This window comes from Tachyglossus aculeatus, chromosome 17, assembly GCF_015852505.1.
Source record: "Tachyglossus aculeatus isolate mTacAcu1 chromosome 17, mTacAcu1.pri, whole genome shotgun sequence".
NCBI lineage: Eukaryota > Metazoa > Chordata > Mammalia > Monotremata > Tachyglossidae > Tachyglossus > Tachyglossus aculeatus.
In genome coordinates this window covers 48316938-48338146 of record NC_052082.1, presented here as the reverse complement: position 1 = coordinate 48338146, position 21209 = coordinate 48316938, and the positions used below count along the sequence as shown (strand labels likewise).

Sequence of the window (21209 nt, the reverse complement as noted above, 5' to 3'; positions counted from 1 at the left end):
TGCCGGACTATTTTTGGCATTTTCATTTCAACTCCCTGCTCTACAGAAGGCGCTGCTATGGTTCCTGGAGCACATCTCTAATTATTCTGAATTCCTTAAAAATTTAAAAATGTAAAAGGATTCACCGTCTTACCTTCACTGCCAAGGCCCACCATTTTCTTAAACTCTTTCCCACCTCACGATACATTCAATCTGGGGATACAGCCAATAGTTTGAGCCTTTTACCACAGGTTTAATTATCCCACCCTACAACCACCTCAGGGATATCAGCCTATATTGTTTGATGCCTTAAAGTCTGAAAGTTTGATGTAGCAATAGTAGTAGTAAGAGTATTGTTTAAGCGTTTAATGTTTGCAAAGCACCGTACTACATGGAGGGAAAGAAGAATGAGACCAAGAACTATAGTGTAAATAAATTCCTCCTGCGCTGGGGTGAGGTTAAGCGATCACTAATAGATGGGTCTAGAATGCTCTATCCAGTTACAGCCATATTCTCAAGACATAGACGGGACCCACAAAGCAGATAAAGTTATGGTCTCTCTGCCATCTGTTAAAATTTGGGGACGAAGAACTCTTACGCCAATTTTCAAGAAAGCAAATTTATGTGAGTAAAAAACACTAATGGCGAAAAGTTCAGAATTGTGCAGTGTTCAGCAGGACTGAGCCTGCTTTCCATGATGCTTTTTGAAGATAAGAAGGCTGTTGTTCAATCTAAATTGTACATATTCTTCCCTTCCCACAGTCAATGGAGCAAGTGTCTTCTGATTAAATGACAACTCCTCATTCAGTTATGATATTAAACGTAACAGGATATAGCACACCTGGGCATTTCTTATTGATTTTCCTGTGGTTCTGAAATGGATCCCAATTTGAAACATATACATTCTATGGGAAAAATGACCCCCATGATACAACCATTCATGAAACAGCCACATTTACAAGGAACGTAACCTTGCTGGATAATGGAGTTTGTGCATACTTTACTAGGGATTCCTCTGAAGAAGATGATTTTAATTGGACCAGTTCATTCATTCAGTCGTATTTATTGAGTGCTTACTGTGTGCAGAGCACTGTACTAAGCACTTGGGAAGTACAAGTTGGCAACATATAGAGATGGTCCCTACCCAACAGTGGGACCAATTAGTTCTGTACTTGAATTCAGAAGCCTTCTAGTTTAAAGAAAGTTCAAACCAATGCTTGATTACCCAGACTCAATAGCAATGCCAGAATTATAGTTCAAATTAGCTGAAATATTAGCAACTCCTGAAACCTAGGAAAGGTACAGAATACCAAGTACATAACTTATAAGGAGACACCAAGAACAAACAGTTACCATAAGCCATTAGATGAGGTTCAGGAACTAAATGATTAAAGGAGAAGCAGATTTGCTGAAAATAATAAAATACCAACTTTTGCTTAATAATGCTTTTATTTTTCCAAAGTCCTTTCACATCAATTCCCTCTTTTCAATCTTTACTACATCCCTGTGAGGTAGGGAGAGGGGCTCATTAGTTTTCCTTATTTTACAGCTGAGACCAGAACTTGAATTCCTACAACGAGCTCTTTCCACTATATCACACTGCCTCTAAAACCCTGCATCAACCTTCTGAATTTCTTCCTTTTCTTTGTAGTGTTTAAAAGAAGTGAGAAATTCTTACTATGAGCTCTGGGGGGTCTACAAAGCCTACATTCATTTTCTCATGCCCTCGTTAAAATGTCTATGTAGATTAAAAATTAAGTACAAAAATCTGGACAACCACCTCCGGTCAAACTGACCCAGAAAATGAGACCATAATTTATAAACAATAATGGTCTCACACGATATTCATAAATACTATACTCACCATGTAGTTCAAAGTATTTTACGACTATTCTAATCCTCGCTTGGAATTACTGGGCCAGCAGTATAGTTTTCAGGTAAGGAAACTGAGGCTCGGCATTGGTGATTTGCCTGAGATAGCTCATTAGTGTCGGTCTACAGCCTAAATGGAATTAGGACAAGATTTTTCAAACCATACTGTGGAGAAGGCAAAGATGTAATAATTTAATCGGTGACTCACAGCAATATAACTGTATCTCTTTAGGCTACTGAAGCTCTCAGATCTGATCCATCATCTCTGCGACCCTGGTAAGAGAAGGGCAGAGAAAAATTTTGGAGGTCATTAGGAAAAAAAAATGGGAGGGGGTGGGGAAAGGAAGGGACTGTGATCTTTTTTAGAAAGGTTTATTCAATTTGCAAGGTTGACTTAGCCCAAACTATAAGACCAGTTTGCTACCTATTAGATTTTAACCGCCTTTGCAGCTTGGACTGTGGGTTTGTCATCCTGAATATGACTTAATAAATCCTCATTCGTAACAACTTCCTCCTTCAAGAAAAATGAGCTAAAGTGGATTCTACAGATATCCACAATGATGGTACACATTTTTAGCCTTAGAAGTAGAGTCCCAGAAATGCCCATATTATATCTAGATTTCACATTCTGTAAAAGAGAAAGCCGCTTGTATATTTCTAAGGTTCTGTTTCTTACCATTAACTGTAAGACTTTTCAAGTTCTAAGAATTTAATAATGCCGGATAAAATAGTTAAGGTTAAAGCAAAAAAAAAAAAAAAACAAAAAAAAAAGCACGTCAAGGCAATTGGGATATGACAACAAACTGCCAACTATAGCCAATGTATTTCTACAAGAGGGGTGGTAAAAACCTGAATTTCAAAAAAGCCAGTTGCTTAAAAGAGAAGCAGCATGGCTCAGTGGAAAGAGCCCGGGATTGGGAGTCAGAGGTCATAGGTTCTAATCCCAGCTCCGCCACTTGTCAGTTGTGTGACTTTGGGCAAGTCTTTCAACTTCTCTGTGCCTCAGTTACCTAATTTGTAAAATGGGGATTAAGACTGTGAGCCCCATGTGGGACAACCTGATTACCTTGTATCCCCCCCCACAGTGCTTCGAACAGTGCTTGGCACATTGTAAGTGCTTAACAAATGCTATTATTATTATTATTATTATTAAAAAGTAAGATCTCTGGCTCATACAATGACTCCTGTTGTGGCCTCCCTAAGGTACTGGATGGTGGTAGTCTTAACTCCAATCAACTGAAATTTAAAAGAGCAGTCTGAACCCAAAAAAGTGATTACTGTGCTAGATCCAAGTAGTGGAAAAGTGGGTAATTCACACTTGCTCATATCCACGGTTCTGTGTCTTACCACTAACTATAAGTCTTTTCAAGTTCTGAGAATTCAAACTGGATAAAATAGTTAAAATTAAAGCCAAAAAAAAAAAAAATCAAGACTACTGAGGCATGGCAATAAACTATGCCAACTATAACCACGTCCCTGAGATATGGTCACAGGTATTTATTAAGCACTTACTACGGGTAGAGCACTGTACTATACACAATATAATGGGAGGATACATGGGTAAAAGCCAATGGAATGCCCTAGCCTAGTACGGCCAAGCCAGCAAATATACTTTAATTTTTCATTCATTCATTCAATCATATTTATTGAGCGCTCACTGTGTGTAGAGCACTGTACTTTATTTGTACATATTTATTCTATTTATTTTATTTTGTTAATATGTTTTGTTTTCTGTCTCCCCCTTCTAGACTGTGAGCCCGCTGCTGGGTAGGGACCGTCTCTATAATGTTGCCGACTTGTACTTCCCAAGCGCTTAGTACAGTGCTCTGCACACAGTAAGCACTCAATAAATACGATTGAATGAATACTAAGCACTTAATATTTCTCTGAGCAAGCAATTTACTACCATGTCTGAAGTCCCTATACAGTAAATATGCCCCAGATAGGGACCAAGGAGTTGTTTTGATTCCAAAGCCTTGTTTTTAAGGAAGAAGAATTTTCACAGCTAGATCGAAAGGTATACGACGCTTAATATTTCAAAAGCGTTTTCCCTCCCAGACCTAAACCTCTAGTCAATGGTATGATTCATCTCTATTTACACCACTTGTGTGGGATCCAGGTCCTCGGCTCCAACTTCTTCCATTTCTTTCTTGCAGAGGAACTTGGAGAAGTTGGTGATTTGTTTACGGACACTAATATTAACTGCGTTGTGTAAACCAATATCTGCTGCCTATATATATTTACTCTGCTTGTCACAAACCATTTTTATGGGAACTCCAGCTGCCTCACTCGGGGTTTACATTACAAAACGATGGATTGGCTGGGTTGAATCCATCAAACCACCCTTTTTGGTTCTCTTTACCCTCACATCTAGGGAGAACTCTCCTCCTAAGGTTTGGCAATAGCTACAACACCTTCCACTGAAACCCAGGGAGCAAATACAGAGGCTGCCCTTTTCAGAAAACTTGTAGTCTGACACAGAGATTTCAACCATTTCCCATCGCTGGCTAACATTTAAGATCCCAAGACTTTTCTGCTATGTATAGAAATAATCATTATCCTCTGGGAAACAATGGCTCATTTACTGAAATTGAGCCATTAACAATGGAATTATTTGGTTCTGAATACAGAGCAGTGAATTGGGTGACACAAACCACAGCATTACGGGCGCATGTGACTGCATTAGGACTTTTGTCTCTGGAAAAAAACCATGAACAGCAGCTTAAAGAGATTTCTCTTGAAACCTCGGAATATTCTCCATACTCTTGGTAGCAGAACAGGGAGACAAGTCCCAAGTTTTTCCCCCGCCTTACCTCCTTCCCCTCCCCACAGCACCTGTATATATGTATATATGTTTGTACATATTTATTACTCTATTTATTCATTTTACTTGTACATATTTATTCTATTTATTTTATTTTGTTAATATGTTTTGTTATGTTGTCTGTCTCCCCCTTCTAGACTGAGAGCCCGCTGTTGGGCAGGGACCGTCTCTATATGTTGCCGACTTGTACTTCCCAAGCGCTTAGTACAGTGCTCTGCACACAGTAAGCACTCAATAAATACGATTGAATGAATGAATGAATGAATTGGCTACTTTGGGGGACACATTTGTTCTCTTGACTTGCAACCTGTGATGAATCAGAAAGAAGGAGGAAGTTGCAGAATGGAATATTCCCATCCTGCCCGGAGCCTAGTTTTGGCTGGTACATATTCAGTTACACATTTGATTTACACTGCATTTTTTAAGAGAATTGCTTTACACACACACACACACACACACACACACACACACACACACACAGAGTCACATGCTTGCTTCAAGGTTTCCAGTTCCTTCTCCAGTTGGAGAACTTGCCAAACTCGCTAAGAGGCACAGTGAGTTGGTGCCGTTCACCTTTCAGTTCCCAATACCTGAGTCCAAATCACGCCGATCGTGAATAATAATAATAATAATAATAATAATAATAATAGCATTTATTAAGCGCTTACTGCATGCAAAGCACTGTTCTAAGCGCTGGAGCAAAGTGGATTCAGAAGGCGCCGTCCTGCTCAAGTGTCTGGAACCCCTACCAACGCTAAACCTGGCCTGAACCATAGCTGTTTCCTGCTCTCTGGCATTCGTTTCTCCAGCTCGCTTTTTAATTATAGCATTTATTATTAAGCGCTTACTATGTGCAAAGCACTGTTCTAAGCGCTGGGGAGGTTACAAGGTGATCAGATTGTCCCACGGGGGGCTCACAGTCTTCATCCCCACTTTACAGATAAGGTAACTGAGGCCCAGAGAAGTGAAGTGACTTGCCCAAAGTCACACAGCTTACAAGTGTCAAAGCCGGGATTTGAACCCATGACCTCTGACTCCAAAGCCCGGGCTCCTTCCACTGAGCCATGCTGCTTTTGCATATTTTTATGAAGTAATCCAATCTGCAAAGGACTCCTCCATATAGCATACCGTACTGTAAACCCTCGTCGGCACTGGTTTTAGTCCCATGAACTTGATTTTCGATGTGAAAATAGATATGTAAGAGAAATTTGCCCGTGACAAAAACCATTTGACTATGTGTAGTTTGGACATTACTGATCGGACCAAGGAATCCTACGCTCTCTATCCCCCTGAACCTTCCCTGTCCAACTTTATTCATGGCTACCATATTTCTGTTTCTCCCTCTCTAGACTGTAAGCTCGTTGTGGACAGGAAACGTATCCGTTATTCTGTTATAGTCTCCAAAGTGCTTAGTACAGCGCTTGTACCCAGTGAGCGCTCAATAAAAACGACTGACTATGCGGTTTGTTTAGTTACTATGTGTCCAGTCCAGTATTATTTTTCAATTTTTTGGCACACCAACACCCACATGATCTTTTAATACTTCCTGCAATATAGTCTCCCAAATCTCAGATGTAAATTTTTGCCAAATATGAGTTCAAATAAAAGTAACATAAATATTCCCTTCAATTCTGACTTTTCCCACATAATTTGCTGTGTAGAACTCTCTTACTTGGGACCTTCCAATAGGGACTTGAGTTTACCAGCAAGAAAAATAAAAACCAACGTTGTGAAATCACACAGGGAATCAATGGGATAGGCTATAAAGGTTGTCATTCAATTTTCTGAAAGGGTCCTAATCAGGGTTTTCCATAAACTAGTAGGATTATGCTTAGCCTTACAATTTAATTTGAAATTTAATTTAATTTACAATTTAACTGTCTTTGCTCACTTCTGCTTCACTCCCTCTGAAAGTTTTTCCCCAGTCATCTCTGTTAGAGAGGAAAATGGGGAAAGAAAGGAGGAGATAGGGAAGAGAGGCAAGGATTGGGAGGGAGACTGGCTAAGATTTTGTCTTAAATATTAAATCCTTACCCAATTAATTGCCTCAGCATAACTCTAAGTCATTACCATAGATACCTCGAATTAGAAACAGCATTTTTATTTTCAAGACCTCTCACTCGGCCTTAGTTTCAAGAATTCTGAAAACTGCTCACTAACATGGACAGCGAAGACGGAAGCAGCTACTGTGTATTTACCTGTGGCCTTCAATTCATTCATTCATTCGATCGTATTTATTGAGCGCTTACTGTGTGCACAGCACTGTACTAAGCACTTGGGAAGTACAAGCTGGCAACATACAGAGACGGTCCCTACCCAACAGCGGGCTCACAGTCTAGAAGGGGGAGACAGACAACAAAACAAATTAACAAAATAAAATAAATAGAATAAATATGTACAAATAAAATAAATAGAGTAATAAATACGTACATATATACAGGTAATGATGGGTATACAGGACTTGTCGCGTCACCTCTGGACTGTAAGCTTGTTGTGGGCAGGAAATGTGTCTGCTTATTGTTACAGTGTACTCTCCCAAGTGCTTTGCACACAGTAAACACTCAGATATGATTGAACTAGGCATCTAAGAACTAGGACACCCCATCTGAACCTCTCCCTCAGAGCACGGATTTTCCCCCCATTGGAGGCAGCCCCCTCCCCTGCACTTCAATCTGGTTTCAGGACTATGTTGCAGTCACTTTGGCCCTAAATGGGTTTAGTACATAAAACTTTTGCATGCCCTTTGATGAGTGCAGCACCCCTGCATGTCTCCTAGCATTAGGCACTCTTGCAGCAGAGACAACGGACAGGCAGGCATAACAGAACATGCACCGGGCAAACTGCGAGCCACTGCGATCGATTCTCCGTCAGTCTCCGTGATTGACTGAGGATCGTCCGCTATTCATTCATTCAATCGTATTTATTGAGTGCTTACTGTGTGCAGAGCACTGTACTAAGCGCTTGGGAAGCACAATTCGGCAACATATAGAGATGATCCCTACCCAACAAAAGGGCTCACAGGGCCGGGGGCGACCTCTCATCCCTCCCGGGCCCCACACTCTCTGCCCACGCTCCCACTGCGGCCGCCAGTCCAAAGGGAGTCTATCCCAGCTCCCTCCAACTGCACCGGTCCTGACCACGCTCGTCATCATCAGTGATTGTTATTTTTAAAGCTTGAACAGTTAAAAACACAAGTATAATATTGCCTCAAGAAAGTAGCTTTGTCAGGCGATTCCCTGCCCTATCTCCTACTAACGTACCCAACAACAGTTCTTGAAATCCAAAGGACTTTTGTTCATCCTGAATTTATTGTAATGATAACAATTTATTGGTAGTATACCCAAATTTGTTTTTGAAAACAATAAATTCCAATACTGTGAAAATATCTGCTAATTGCCTAATATACCATGCAGAAATAGACTGGATGGGACACAAACAGGAAAATGACCAGAGTCCGGCTGAAAGTTCACAATACTTTCATTTGGTAATTCAAAATCCAGCTTTCCCATCATCACACAAGTAGAAGATGATTAGGTGTTAACTTTGATAATCCAATTTTCTAACATTTACTTGATAAGTTCTCAAAACTAATATTGTAGGAACAACTTTCAACAGGTTGGCAGGGTACCAGGGAAAGGCATTCTGCTTCTCCTTCTGGGGGATAATTTTGAAAAAAAATTTTTTTTATAAATCAATAATTGCACCTTTTTTTGTTTTCATTCATGAACAGAAAAAATATAGTGAAGTAAAGCCTACAGGCTTAGACGAATTCCCTCATTTGCACATCTGCAATTCTGTGCTGTGGCACATTAGGAAAATTGGAAGGGAAGAGTAATCACCTACATACGGAAATTGAAAAGATGATTTTCTTCCCATGTCTAAGCACAGAAAAGGAGACAGGCAATTTTTGTGCCTTGAATGCCACCAAAAGAAACAACGACATCTAGTTCTCCAAGGAGACGTCATCTCCGCCTTTTGGGCCGGACGAAGGATTTTAGGTCACGGTAGGGGAAAAACGAAGTGCCCGTGTTGTCCAGTCCCTTCTAAGGAACTTTCGGGCTGACAACAATCACTGTTAATCATCTTGGGAAGGAAACGTGACTGGAAATTTCATCTCGATAACAAAACCACAACAGTGACAAAAAGAGAAAATAAATCAATTGGGGATATCTGATCTGATCCAGGGTAGGCAAGAAAAGCAAACACGGGCAAGAATCAGCCTCCAGTTTCTCCCATCGCTGCCTAAAGGAGTCCACAAAGGGACAGGCAAAATGTCCAATTCCGTCAGGGTAGATGGATGATTTCTATTCAGAGCGCTCCCAATCAAGCCTGCCTTGAAGAAGCAACTGCCAAAGTCCCCTTGCCCCTGAAATAAGTCAAACTGACGTCTGAATCAAAACTTTCTACTCGTGGTTTTCTAAACAGCAAAAGTCTACCGTGATTATTCGTTACGACAAAGACGGGCTGGGTTTTCAACAGTGTTTCACGCAAACTAAAATGCAGCTTCTCCTTGAGGGGAAACTCACTTGTTAAAACACCTGCATAATGAATCTGTCAAATCAGAAACAAACGTTGAATACCTTATTTGTCCTACTCTCCTCCTCGGCACCAAGTGGATTTTGAGAATCAGTCAGTCACTTAAATGAGCTGCACATGGAATTTCAGATCCCATGGTTTAAAAATAAATAACAACTCAACAGGGAGACTGTGTAGCTTTATCCTAACGTCTTCCTTTAAATCCCACTGCACACTATTCCTTGATATTTGTACTTCTGAAGAGAAGCAGAGAGACTTTTAGGTTCTTCCATGGTCCATGTCAATAAACCGTAATTGTACCCAGATGCCACCATGACTTGTGAATGTTAACAAGCAGCTGACACAAGAGCTTCAATTATTCCTTCACTCTTCTTCCACCGTCTCAAAGAAATGGAGGTTCCACCCTAGCGCAAACTGTGTCGGGTATTGTGATCACGGATGACATTGAGATGTAGGAGGGACCTCTGTCGTTCCAAAAGCAATGATCGGGGCCAAACGTTGTTTTGGAGGAAACACAGAAAAATGACAGCATGGGTCCGGACTTCAGATTCCAAAATGGTAATGAGCTTTCAAAATGTTCAAGTCTGGCGGAATAAGGGTTCAGTTCAGTTAATCAAATCAATCTCAGTCCAGATGCTAAATTAAGCATAGGTAAAGAACACTGAACAACACTGAAGGTCACTGCAGCCTCTCAGTTCAACTACAAATCATTTCCTCCCAGGACTTTTTTTTTTATCTTTTTTTTTTTAATATGTCCCCCAGCCCCCAAAGCCAGGGTTTTAAGGACCTGGGGCCAGGGCTGGGTATCTCGTGGGAAGAGGTCAGTATTCATTCTATAGGGACTTGTCACATGCTCAGTGCACTGCATCTTTCCCTTCAGGCGCCCTCAGAGTTCCCCCCCAAGCAATAACAATACGATCAAACTGACATTCTAGTTTAGTTAGGAAATCATTGCTCATCTGCCCTAGATGGCCCAGACAACAAAGAGCTCACTGGAGTAGAATAGATGCTCAGGGAATCATCACAAATAAATCTTTAACATAATCCTATAATTTGAGAGGGCCCCACCCAATGCTTTCTCTCGGTTCAGACTACAAAATGGAAAATTCTCAGGGCCTGACAATTGGTGGTAACATTTCCCTTACACACAATCAGATTAGGGTATTAAGGTTACATGCTGTATGGAAGCATCCTTTAATAATGGCATCATGGAGCACTGGCACTTGTAACAAATCTAATTCAAGCTCCCTAACCTATAGCAGCAGTTTAACTGGCAATCCAATTCTCCTGAATACCACCGACACCCAAAGACAGACAAAATTCTGGGCTGCAAAGTGCCAGATTTAAAGAAAAATTCCAGCAGCCCATTAGGACGCCGCCTCTTGTCACATGAGGTGGTCAACTTTTCCACAAAGCAGCGTGGCTCAGTGGGAAGAGCCCGGGCTTTGGAGTCAGAGGTCATGGGTTCAAATCCCACCTCTGCCAATTGTCAGCTGTGTGACTTTGGGCAGGTCACTTCACCTCTCTGGGCCTCAGTTACCTCATCTGGAAAATGGGGATGAAGACTGTGAGCCCCCCGTGGGACAACCTGATCACCCTGTAACCTCCCCAGCGGTTAGAACAGTGCTTTGCACATAGTAAACGCTTAATAAATGCCATCATTATTATTACTATTATTACTATTAATTTAGAGAAAGAACAAAATGAAACAAAAAATGTAATAGGACTTCCTCAAGGTAGGAAGTTCTACCTTCCTCACACAGGTAAGGTATACATTATTATGTTTCTATTGTTTTGGATACAGTTTTAGATTTGGAAAGACAATAATATGCTTTACATTATTACCTGTGGGAAGCTAAACTTTGGTGAGGACTATAACTATATTTTTATGGAACCTCTCGACTGTACACTACTTGTGGGCAGAAGGTAGGAAGGAATTTTCCAATTCTATTCTCTGGTTTGGTGTTTGAATGGGAAACAAACACGCCAGGTGAAACCGGTCTCAATTTTGTGTCTTTACAGCATACTCAGATCATCTTGTCAGAAGCAAAAAGCACACGTTTTCGGGGACTTTCCGTTACAGACTGTACAGTTCCAACCTCCAAGAAGCAGGCTCCAGACCATTAGCCACCTCAGTCATTCTGTTACTTTTCTTTTCTAATTAACTGCCAGCATTTTCTTCCCTTTTTTGCTTCATTACGGCTAACCTGCAGGTTGTCTGGAAAGCAAGTTTCTCTAGTTAAAATTCTCAGCAAGGATCTACACTTTCCCAGCCCACTGTACATTTCCTGGTCCGTCCACCCTCGGTTCTTCACGGCGTTCCATTCCTGCCTCTAAGGCTCCCCTTCAAATGAAACAGGTCTGCTAGAAATTCTGCTTGAAACGGTCCAATCTCTTAAAACTTTTAGATAGACAACATAAATAGAAGCCCATTTTAATTCAGGAAAAATAATGGCAGCTCTCTTCAGCACAGATAATGACACCTCTAGTTGATGATGAGCACAAGGTGTCTGCTGAATAAGATGTGAAAGATAGCGCTTTGAAAATTAAACACTTCTAAGGACTATGGGAACATCAAATTCAAAAATTTTTATCGTTGGCACATATTCACACTGCTACTTAATCACGTAGCTATATTCAACGCTGCCTACTAGATAGATCCCAGGCCTGGGAGCCAGAAGGACCTGGGTTCTAATCCTGGCTCCACCACTTGTCTGCTGAGTGACCATGGGCAAGTCACTTAACTTCTCTGGGCCTCAGTTCCCTTATCTGGAGAATGGGGATTAAGACCGTGAGCCCTACGTGGGACAGGGCAGTGTCCAACTCGATTACCTTGTATCCACCCCAACATTCAGAACAGTGCCTGGCATAGAGTAAGCGTTTAATAAATACAATTATTACTACTATTATTATGTTCATATTGTTTTGGATACAGTTTTAGATTTGGAAAGACAATACACTTTACATTATTACCTGTGGGAAGGTAAACTTTGGTGAGGACTATAACAATATTTTTATGGAACCTCTTGATTTTATGCAGAAATCACTGATTATAAATGGTGGAGCCAGGATTAGAACCCATGACCTCTGACTCCCAAGCCCGGGCTCTTTCCACTGAGCCACGCTGCTCATGTATTTGATTGGGGGGTTCACAGGATGCTTTTGGTTTTTAGAGGATCTGGGTTCTAAACCCAGCTCTGCCACTTGTCTGCTGTGTGACCTTGGGCAAGTCACTTAATTGAGGCACAGAAAAGTGAAGTGACTTGCCCAAGGTCACCCAGTAGACAAGTGGTGGAGTCAGAATTAGAACCCATGATCTTCTGACTCTTCTGACTCTGACTCTCTGCCCACTTTACTTGTGGGCAGAGAACACGCCTACCAATGCTGTTTGTTGTATTGCAATAATAATAATAATAATGATGGCATTTATTAAGCGCTTACTGTGTGCAAAGCACTGTTCGAAGTGCGGGGGAGGTTACAAGGTGATCAGGTTGCCCCACGTGGGGCTCACAGTCAATCCCCGTTTTACAGATGAGGTAACTGAGGCACAGAGAAGTTAAGTGACTTGTCCAAAGTCACACAGCTGACAATTGGCAGAGCCGGAATTTGAACCCATGACCTCTGACACCAAAGCTCAGGCTCTTTCTACTGAGCCACGCTATTCTCCCAAACGCTTAGTACAGTGCTCTGCCCACAGTATGCACTCACTAAATATCACTGTTTGATAACACTGGTTCTGCTTTCTTCGATGAGTCAGGTTTAACAAGGAGAAATGAGGGAACAATTGAGAACAGACATATGTTCCTTGCTTTTTCAGGTGAGCTGACTGGATAAGCATTTCCACATAAAACTGTACAAGTTCAACTTCTCAAGGGGTAACACAAATCACTGATTATTGGCCAAGCATCCATTCTTTCCTAAACTTCTTTTTGGGGCTTCGCATGTCTGCACTCTTACAAAAGAAGCATTAACAATGAACTCTGAAACCGGGCAAGAATGTCCTTATTTTGATCATGTCACTCCGAAAGTTGCTTACAAAAAAATGGCAGCATAAACGCTTTCCGAAACAATGCAAATCTCTAAATTGTTCACTTGCAAAGCACCTGTACTACATTTCCTTTACAGAAAAATTGGGGAGGAAGAATGGAGAGGGGTCGGTCGTTAATATTTCACCTCATAAATGCAGTAGAGTCTCCAAACGTCTTGGCCATTACTAGGCAAACTAAATTCCCTTCCTTCTTCCAGTGTTGCACAACTGAAGGGAAAGTTGTATAGGATACAGACCCTCACCTTTCCACTAGTAAAATTCCCATTCTTAAGTTTTTATGACACCTTTTGACAATCTATCTCCCAACGCCTTACTACATTTGGAGGTCCATTAGGTTCTTTATCTGACACCTGCTCCGGGACCATGACGTCAATCAAAAATGGTGACAAAAGTGACTTGCTAAGGGCAATAAGGGAAAGAGGAAAAAGTAGAAGATTTGAAGCCCTGTATTATAACCCTGGATCTTTCTTCCTTGAAATATGGAGTTGCAACTCTCCATGTTCCAGAATGTCTGGTCGACCTTGATCAAGTCATTCAAATCACCTCATCTTCTCAGCTAAAGACTAAGAGGGAGGCATCTGACTCTATTTACATACATTAACTTCGGGCCCTGGTTAAAGTTGCCAATGACAATCCCCAGGCCCTTTAAAAAAGCTCGCTTCGACTTCCTCCGAACCTCCACAGTGGTGAGCTCATGAGATCCAGCGCCTGGTGGGGTAACAGCTGGCCTGAAACTATAAATCATGGGGGAAAAGAGGGTTCTTGTATTGCTAGGGGTTAAACCATAAGAACCCTGACCGATGAGAGTGGCTGGTTTTTTTGTCATTCTCTGGAGAAACTGACTGATGGAGGTTTTTAGTTGGCTGCCAGGCTTTCTGGCTGGTTAGCATCTGTCTGGGAATCAAACATTAACAAAGATCTAAGGAGGTAACTGCCCAGCAAAGTAACAGCGAAGGTCTCGGTGTGCTACAAGTGAAAAACGTTGAACACGACGACGCTCAGACGGCTCTTGGTCAGTATTCCACCAGAGCACGCTTAACTCGCTACAGGCTGCCCCGCAAGTCTCTCCACGCAATAAGCTCGAAACGCTTAGCGATAAAATACAGCTGGCGGCTGTTAATGAAACCTTAATTGAACTGTCAAATCAACATCTTCACCAGCAAGCAAATGGGGAATTCGGTACCTTTACAAAGCAGTCCGATACTGATAAGTTATTCCACTAGTTAAATTCAGCAAGATAAATCAAGGTTAGTAGACTACATTATTCAGTGATAAATCTGAATGGTAAAGTGCAAGCACGACTTCTAAAAATCTCTCTCCTTTTCTAAATGAAGGAATGATACACTAGCCTTCAAAAATACATGTCTGCTTTTCGGAGCCATCAATTAGAGCATTTGGGTATGTGCTAGGGGAAAGCCAAGGAACAGAAATGGCTTTCTAGTCCTACGCCTCGTTAGAAACGCCGTACTTGTCCACAAAAATCACACTGTCCTCACCTTTAAAATCTCTCCAAGTGAAATTCTGCATAGTCTTCCGATGGCTTCGGTTAAGCCCAAACTGATCCAGACCTATCTAGACACCAGATCATCGATAATGTTAAATCCATTTGCTTCCTACGATAAAATGTGTGGAACTTTTCACAGCCTTACACCTCAGTGTCAGGGTTGCTTTGCCTGACGGTTGATAACTGAGCGAAGATCACAGGACTCGTCGGCGGAAAAGAAAGAGAAATAGGCTAGTACAGGATCTTTAAAACGAATTTCAGGCCATTTTCTTCCCTTTTGTGGGGGGTTTGCCCATGACAATCAACAATGCGCAATTTCAATTAAAGAACGTCTGTCTGGTGTTAGTGAAACATTTAAGCGGGATTCCAATCGTAGCCTAAATCAAATTGGCAGCAAGACCTCCTGTCTCTATGCCCACAGGAATATTTTCCTTCACTCCCCCTCAGAGGTCATCTCTGCCTTATCAATGTTGCCTAGGTCAAACACGATAGCTATATTTCCAGTAACGATGCAAACCATCGCCCTTCTGATATCCTGGCTCTTCATACAATGACAGAAAACAAGACAGACAACACAATCCGGAAAATCCAGACACGGTATGGCAGTCTGTACATCAGGTGACAGGGTTTTAAAGATGCTGGGATCAGATACTGCTTAGCAGCCTAAATTAAGTTTGAATGAAATCACACTGCCCACAGACAATGCAAAGAGCATACTTAAAATCAGGCCCAAATTTAGAACTGGAATGAAGTCCTCTGCGTGGTTATTCAGCGCATATCCGGGTGTGGGTTTTTCCTAGTCATCTTTTAGGGGTGCAGAAAAGTCCACATTAGTAGAAATTTACTTTGGGGCAGTATTGAAAACCTCATCAATCCACATCCACACATAGAAACGCCTAACTTCTTTAAATAATCTCTCCCAGCACACTCCATTTGTTTTGTTTGAAACACTGCCTGTCACTGTTAAATTCTGACACCCTATCTCAGACTGTTGACTAATCTTCCTAAGAAGCCCAAACAAGCCAAAAAGCTGCTTTCCAAAGGCCTCTGCTGTTGTTACACCTTCTGGGGGGCATAACAGAGCGGAGCAATTTGGAACGATTCAAAAACAGGGCTTTACTCGGTGGACTCTAAAGGACGGCAACTCCAGTGACCCTGGAATGACATGTAAAAATGTTATGGCAAATATGGGTCACGCACGCCTCCATTCTAAGAACTTCATCTGGAGAGACGGGAGACGAGCGTGAACATTTGATACGTAATGACCAAAAGAAGCCAAATGCAATAGATGATAGGTTTCTCAAAGGGGGGCTGGAATACTGCAGCAGATTTATTAGTTTAAAGTGAACCGGTTACGGATGTTTGTGAAAGTGGGGCCGGCTTTCTTTCTTTTGGGCTAAAGGCGGCCTATTAAACTGGCCCAAATGGTAGTGGCTATAAAACGACCGTCGCCAGAAAAGGGTCAACCCAACGAAACGAGGGGCGGATGAGCAAGAGTGGTGGAAGATGGTCAGGGAAAAGACGAAACCACCAAAAGAACCGTAAAGAGGAAGGGGCCCGAGACCCCTTTTTCAAGTTTGGAGCCGGTGGGGAAGCCACAGTGACTGAGCAACGGATCCTCAACCCGGATCTCACCCGGCAGAGACCAGACCTTCAAGGGATCTGAAGGAGGCCGTACGGGATGCACTCTTCAATCTACCACCCATTCGGTTTCGGTTGTTCGTCTGGAATCAAACCATTCCTTACAAATGTCCGTAGGGTTCACCAGAGCGCATGTTGAACTTGACTTTCGAAAGCTAGCCATCCCAAATTGGACTTGGTTGGTGCTTGGGCCTAGGGTTGACATTAGAGCCGCAACACATCAAATCCAACCATCATCCAACCGAGGCTGACTCGCTCAAAGGACACACGCGCTACACAGGGCCTCTAGACCGCAAGCTTGCTACGGGCAGGGAACGCGTCAACCGCGACTCTGTTATTCCGTACTCTCCCAGGCGCTCAGTACGGTGCTCCGCGCCCGATAAATACGACCGACCGACGAAGGCTGTCTCCAAGAGCTCTCACCCATCGGGTCGGCGCGTCGACGCCTCTGACCGACCTCAACGCCTCAGAGGGAGAGGTTAAAAAAAAAACCACCCTCGCTGGCTCTGCTTTTCTCATCCTACTCACCAGACGACACCGAAGGCTCCGTAACCAATGGGTCTGTCCGGTTCGATATCCAGTTGCTGTTGCGGATGATGCGAGTGTTGATGATGGTGAACTTTAGCTGCAGCGGCTGCTGCAGCCTGTACCTGAGCTGGGGCGGCCGCAGCCGGCCCAGGAGCCTGACCCGGGGCCGGGGACGGGAAATACGACTGCTGCTGTCCGGGGTTCAACATCGCCGCGGCCGCCGCCGCCGCTGCCGCCGCCGCGGCCGAGGACGTGTGCTGCTGTACGGGGTGGACGGCCGCGGCTGACCCCGGGTGGACATGGTGCTGGGGGTGGTGGTGGTGGTGGAGATGAGGAGGAGGGAGGTGAGGGAGGTGGTGGTGGTGATGGTGGTGATGGCCCGCCGCTGCCGCAGACGTCCCGCCGTTGTACGCCGCCATCATTTTTGCGTTGGCCGTTGGGCCGCAGAGAGACATTCAAGAAGAAAGAAAAAAATGCCCTTTGATTGGAAAACTAACTGGGTCGGGCTGTCATTTGGCCATTTGGAATCAAACGAAACCACTCCGCCTTAAAAAAAGGACAACGACAACAACAACAAAAACCAGAGAGCTTGACTGGCTTTACGGCTTCATCGGTCAACCCGAGCGGTTTACAAGGATCTTGGTGTTTCCTTGGCGTGTGAGGGGGTGAGAGGGTGGGTTGGAAGGGGGGTGGGGGTGGGGGGGAAAGGACCCCTTTCCCCCCAGGATTTCTGCCCCAGCTGGGTACTAAAACTCCATCCTTAACTTGGGGGGGGGGGGCACCGGCTGTGAATGCGGGGATAAAGGCCGGCTCTCCCTCCCCCCCGACCAAAAGGACCACCCCTGGAACCCTGTAAGGCCTATCTACCCCTTCCATTCCCACATCCTTTTCTTGCCCCCCACCCCTGATTCCTCCTCCCAAAAAAGAGCACCAGCTTGCACTTCCCAAGCGCTTAGTACAGTGCTCTGCACACAGTCAACTTGTACTTCCCAAGCGCCTAGTACAGTGCCCTGCACAGTCAACTTGTACTTCCCAAGCGCCTAGTACAGTGCCCTGCACACAGTAGGCGCTCAATAAATACGACCGAATGAACAGTAAGCGCTCAATAAATACGACCGAATGAACACTAAGCGCTCAATAAATACGTCTGAATGAACAGTAAGCGCTCAATAAATACGACTGACAATGAATGAATGAAAAAAAATCCCACCCCCTCCCCCCCCTTGGATTGGAAAACCGGGAAAGAAGGGGCTCCTTTTCCCCCCTCCCACCCCCCCCGGGTCTCGACCTTTAGGGGTCTTCTACATTTCCCCTTCCTCTGGAGTCAGGTTAGACTCCACAGGGTGGGGGTGGGGGGGGGTGGAAGGGGACAAACTTTTCCTGGATGGGATGAACAGGGAAAAAGGGATAAGGGGGGGGGGGAAGGGGAGAAAGTGAGGGATGGAAGGAGATAAGGAGGGGGGGAAGTGAGGGATGGAGGGAGGGATGGAGGGATGGGGGCAGGGCCTGGGGCTGCCAGGGATGGAGGAGGAGGGCACCAGGGCGCCTTCTGCCCCCAACGCAGGTTGCTTGGGATGGGTGGGTGGCCTCGTCGATGGCTGCCCCCGCCCTGTCGCCTTTTTCTTCTTCTTCTTCTTCTTCTTCTTCTTCTTCTTCTTCTTCTCCTCCTCCTCCTCCTTCTTCTTCTTCTCCTCAGCCGCCTCAGCCTCCCCTCCCCGCCGGATAGAGCGGCGCCAGCGGCGGACACGCGCAACCCACCGCCCAGGCCCCGCCCCCTCCCCCGCCCCCGGCCAATCGGCGCCCGCCTCCCCCGCCCCGCGGCCAATCGGCGCGCGGAGCCCGCTGACGGGCGGCCGGCTCCCCCAATGGCGCGGCGGGGGCGGGGAGCCAATGGGGAGCGCGGGCCGGGGCGAACGGGCAGGGCGGGGGGCGAATAGGAAGGCAGGGATCGCCGTGACGTCATCAGTCCCCCCTCCCTTTTTGGGGGGGGAGGAAGCTGCGTTATCACCCCAACGCCGAGACCTGGAGGAGAAGGAGGGACCGAAGGGACCAATCCCCGCAAGGGACCGTGACCATTGACAGCCAATCCCGTGAAGCGACGGGCGGAGGAGGCGGGGCCGGGACTTTGATTGACACCCGGGCGGCCCAATGGGAACCCGGCCTTCTCCCATAGGAGTCGCTGTCACTGGGATGTCAGACTCTTCCAGGGGGGGCCAAAAGAAGAGTGATGATGATGATGATGATGGCATTTGTTAGCAATAAGAATAATAATTCATTCATTCAGTCGTATTTATTGAGCGCTTACTGTGTGCGGAGCATTCATTCCTTCATCCAATCGTATTTGTTGAGTGCTTCTGGTGTGCAAAGCACTGTACTAATCAATCAATCGTATTTATTGAGCGCTTACTTTGTGCAGAGCACTGTACTAAGCGCTTGGGAAGTCCAAATTGGCAACATCTAGAGACGGTCCCTACCCAACAGCGGGCTCACAGTCTAGAAGGGGGAGACAGACAACAAAACATATAAACCAAATAAAATACATTCATTCAATCGTATTTATTGAGCGCTTACTGTGTGCGGAGCATTTATTCATTCATCCAATCGTATTTATTGAGCGCTTCCTATGTGCAGAGCACTGGACTAAGCGCTTGGGAAGTCCAAGTTGGCAACATCTAGAGACGGGCCCTACCCAACAGTGGGCTCACAGTCTAGAAGGGGGAGACAGACAACAAAACATGTAAACCAAATAAAATACATTCATTCAATCGTATTTATTGAGCACTTACTGTGTGCACAGCACTGTACTAATCAATCAATCGTATTTATTGAGCGCTTACTTTGTGCAGAGCACTGTACTAAGCGCTTGGGAAGTCCAAGTTGGCAACATCTAGAGACGGTCCCTACCCAACAGCGGGCTCACAGTCTAGAAGGGGGAGACAGACAACAAAACATATAAACCAAATAAAATACATTCATTCAATCGTTTTTACTGAGCGCTTACTGTGTGCAGAGCATTCATTCATTCATCTAATCATATTTATTGAGCGCTTCCTGTGCACAGAGCACTGTACTAAGCGCTTGGGAAGTCCAAGTTGGCAACATCTAGAGACGGTCCCTACCCAACAGCGGGCTCACAGTCTAGAAGGGGGAGACAGACAACAAAACATGTAAACCAAATAAAATACATTCATTCAATCGTATTTATTGAGCGCTTACTGTGTGCGGAGCATTTATTTATTCATTCAATCGTATTTATTGAGCGCTTCCTATGTGCAGAGCACTGTACTAAGCGCTTGGGAAGTCCAAGTTGGCAACATCTAGAGACGGTCCCTACCCAACAGCGGGCTCACAGTCTAGAAGGGGGAGACAGACAACAAAACATATAAACCAAATAAAATACATTCATTCAATCGTTTTTACTGAGCGCTTACTGTGTGCAGAGCATTCATTCATTCATCTAATCATATTTATTGAGCGCTTCCTGTGCACAGAGCACTGTACTAAGCGCTTGGGAAGTCCAAGTTGGCAACATCTAGAGACGGTCCCTACCCAACAGCGGGCTCACAGTCTAGAAGGGGGCGACAGACAACAAAACATATAAACCAAATAAAATACATTCATTCAATCGTATTTATTGAGCGCTTACTGGGTGCGAAGCATTCATTCAATCATCCAATCGTATTTATTGAGTGCTTCCTATGTGCAGAGCACTGTACTAAGCGCTTGGGAAGTCCAAGTTGGCAACATCTAGAGACGGTCCCTACCCAACAGCGGGCTCACAGTCTAGAAGGGGGAGAGAGACAACAAAACATATAAACCAAATAAAATATATTCATTCATCCAATCGTATTTATTGAGCGCTTACTGTGTGCAGAGCATTCATTCATTCAATCGTATTTATTGAGCACTTACTGTGTGCAGAGCACTGGACTAAGCGCTTGGGAAGTCCAAGTTGGCAACATCTAGAGACGGTCCCTACCCAACAGCGGGCTCACAGTCTAGAAGGGGGAGAGAGACAACAAAACATATAAACCAAATAAAATACATTCATTCATCCAATCGTATTTATTGAGCGCTTACTGTGTGCAGAGCATTCATTCATTCAATCGTATTTATTGAGCACTTACTGTGTGTAGAGCACTGGACTAAGCACTTGGGAAGTCCAAGTTGGCAACATCTAGAGACAGTCCCTACCCAACAGCGGGCTCACAGTCTAGAAGGGGGAGACAGACAACAAAACATATAAACCAAATAAAATACATTCATTCATTCAATCG

General features: G+C 44.2%; 1 protein-coding gene across 1 annotated transcript in view; it reads right to left on the bottom strand.

The window, feature by feature from the left end:
* NLK (nemo like kinase) overlaps positions 1-17567 on the bottom strand; it is a 138489-nt gene extending 120922 nt beyond the window's left edge. Inside the window, exon 1 of the mRNA XM_038759508.1 lies at positions 16933-17567. Coding sequence (XP_038615436.1) covers positions 16933-17387 — 455 coding nt within the window. The 5' untranslated portion in view covers positions 17388-17567. The remainder of the gene's footprint in view (positions 1-16932) is intronic.
* Positions 17568-21209: the final 3642 nt, after the last annotated feature.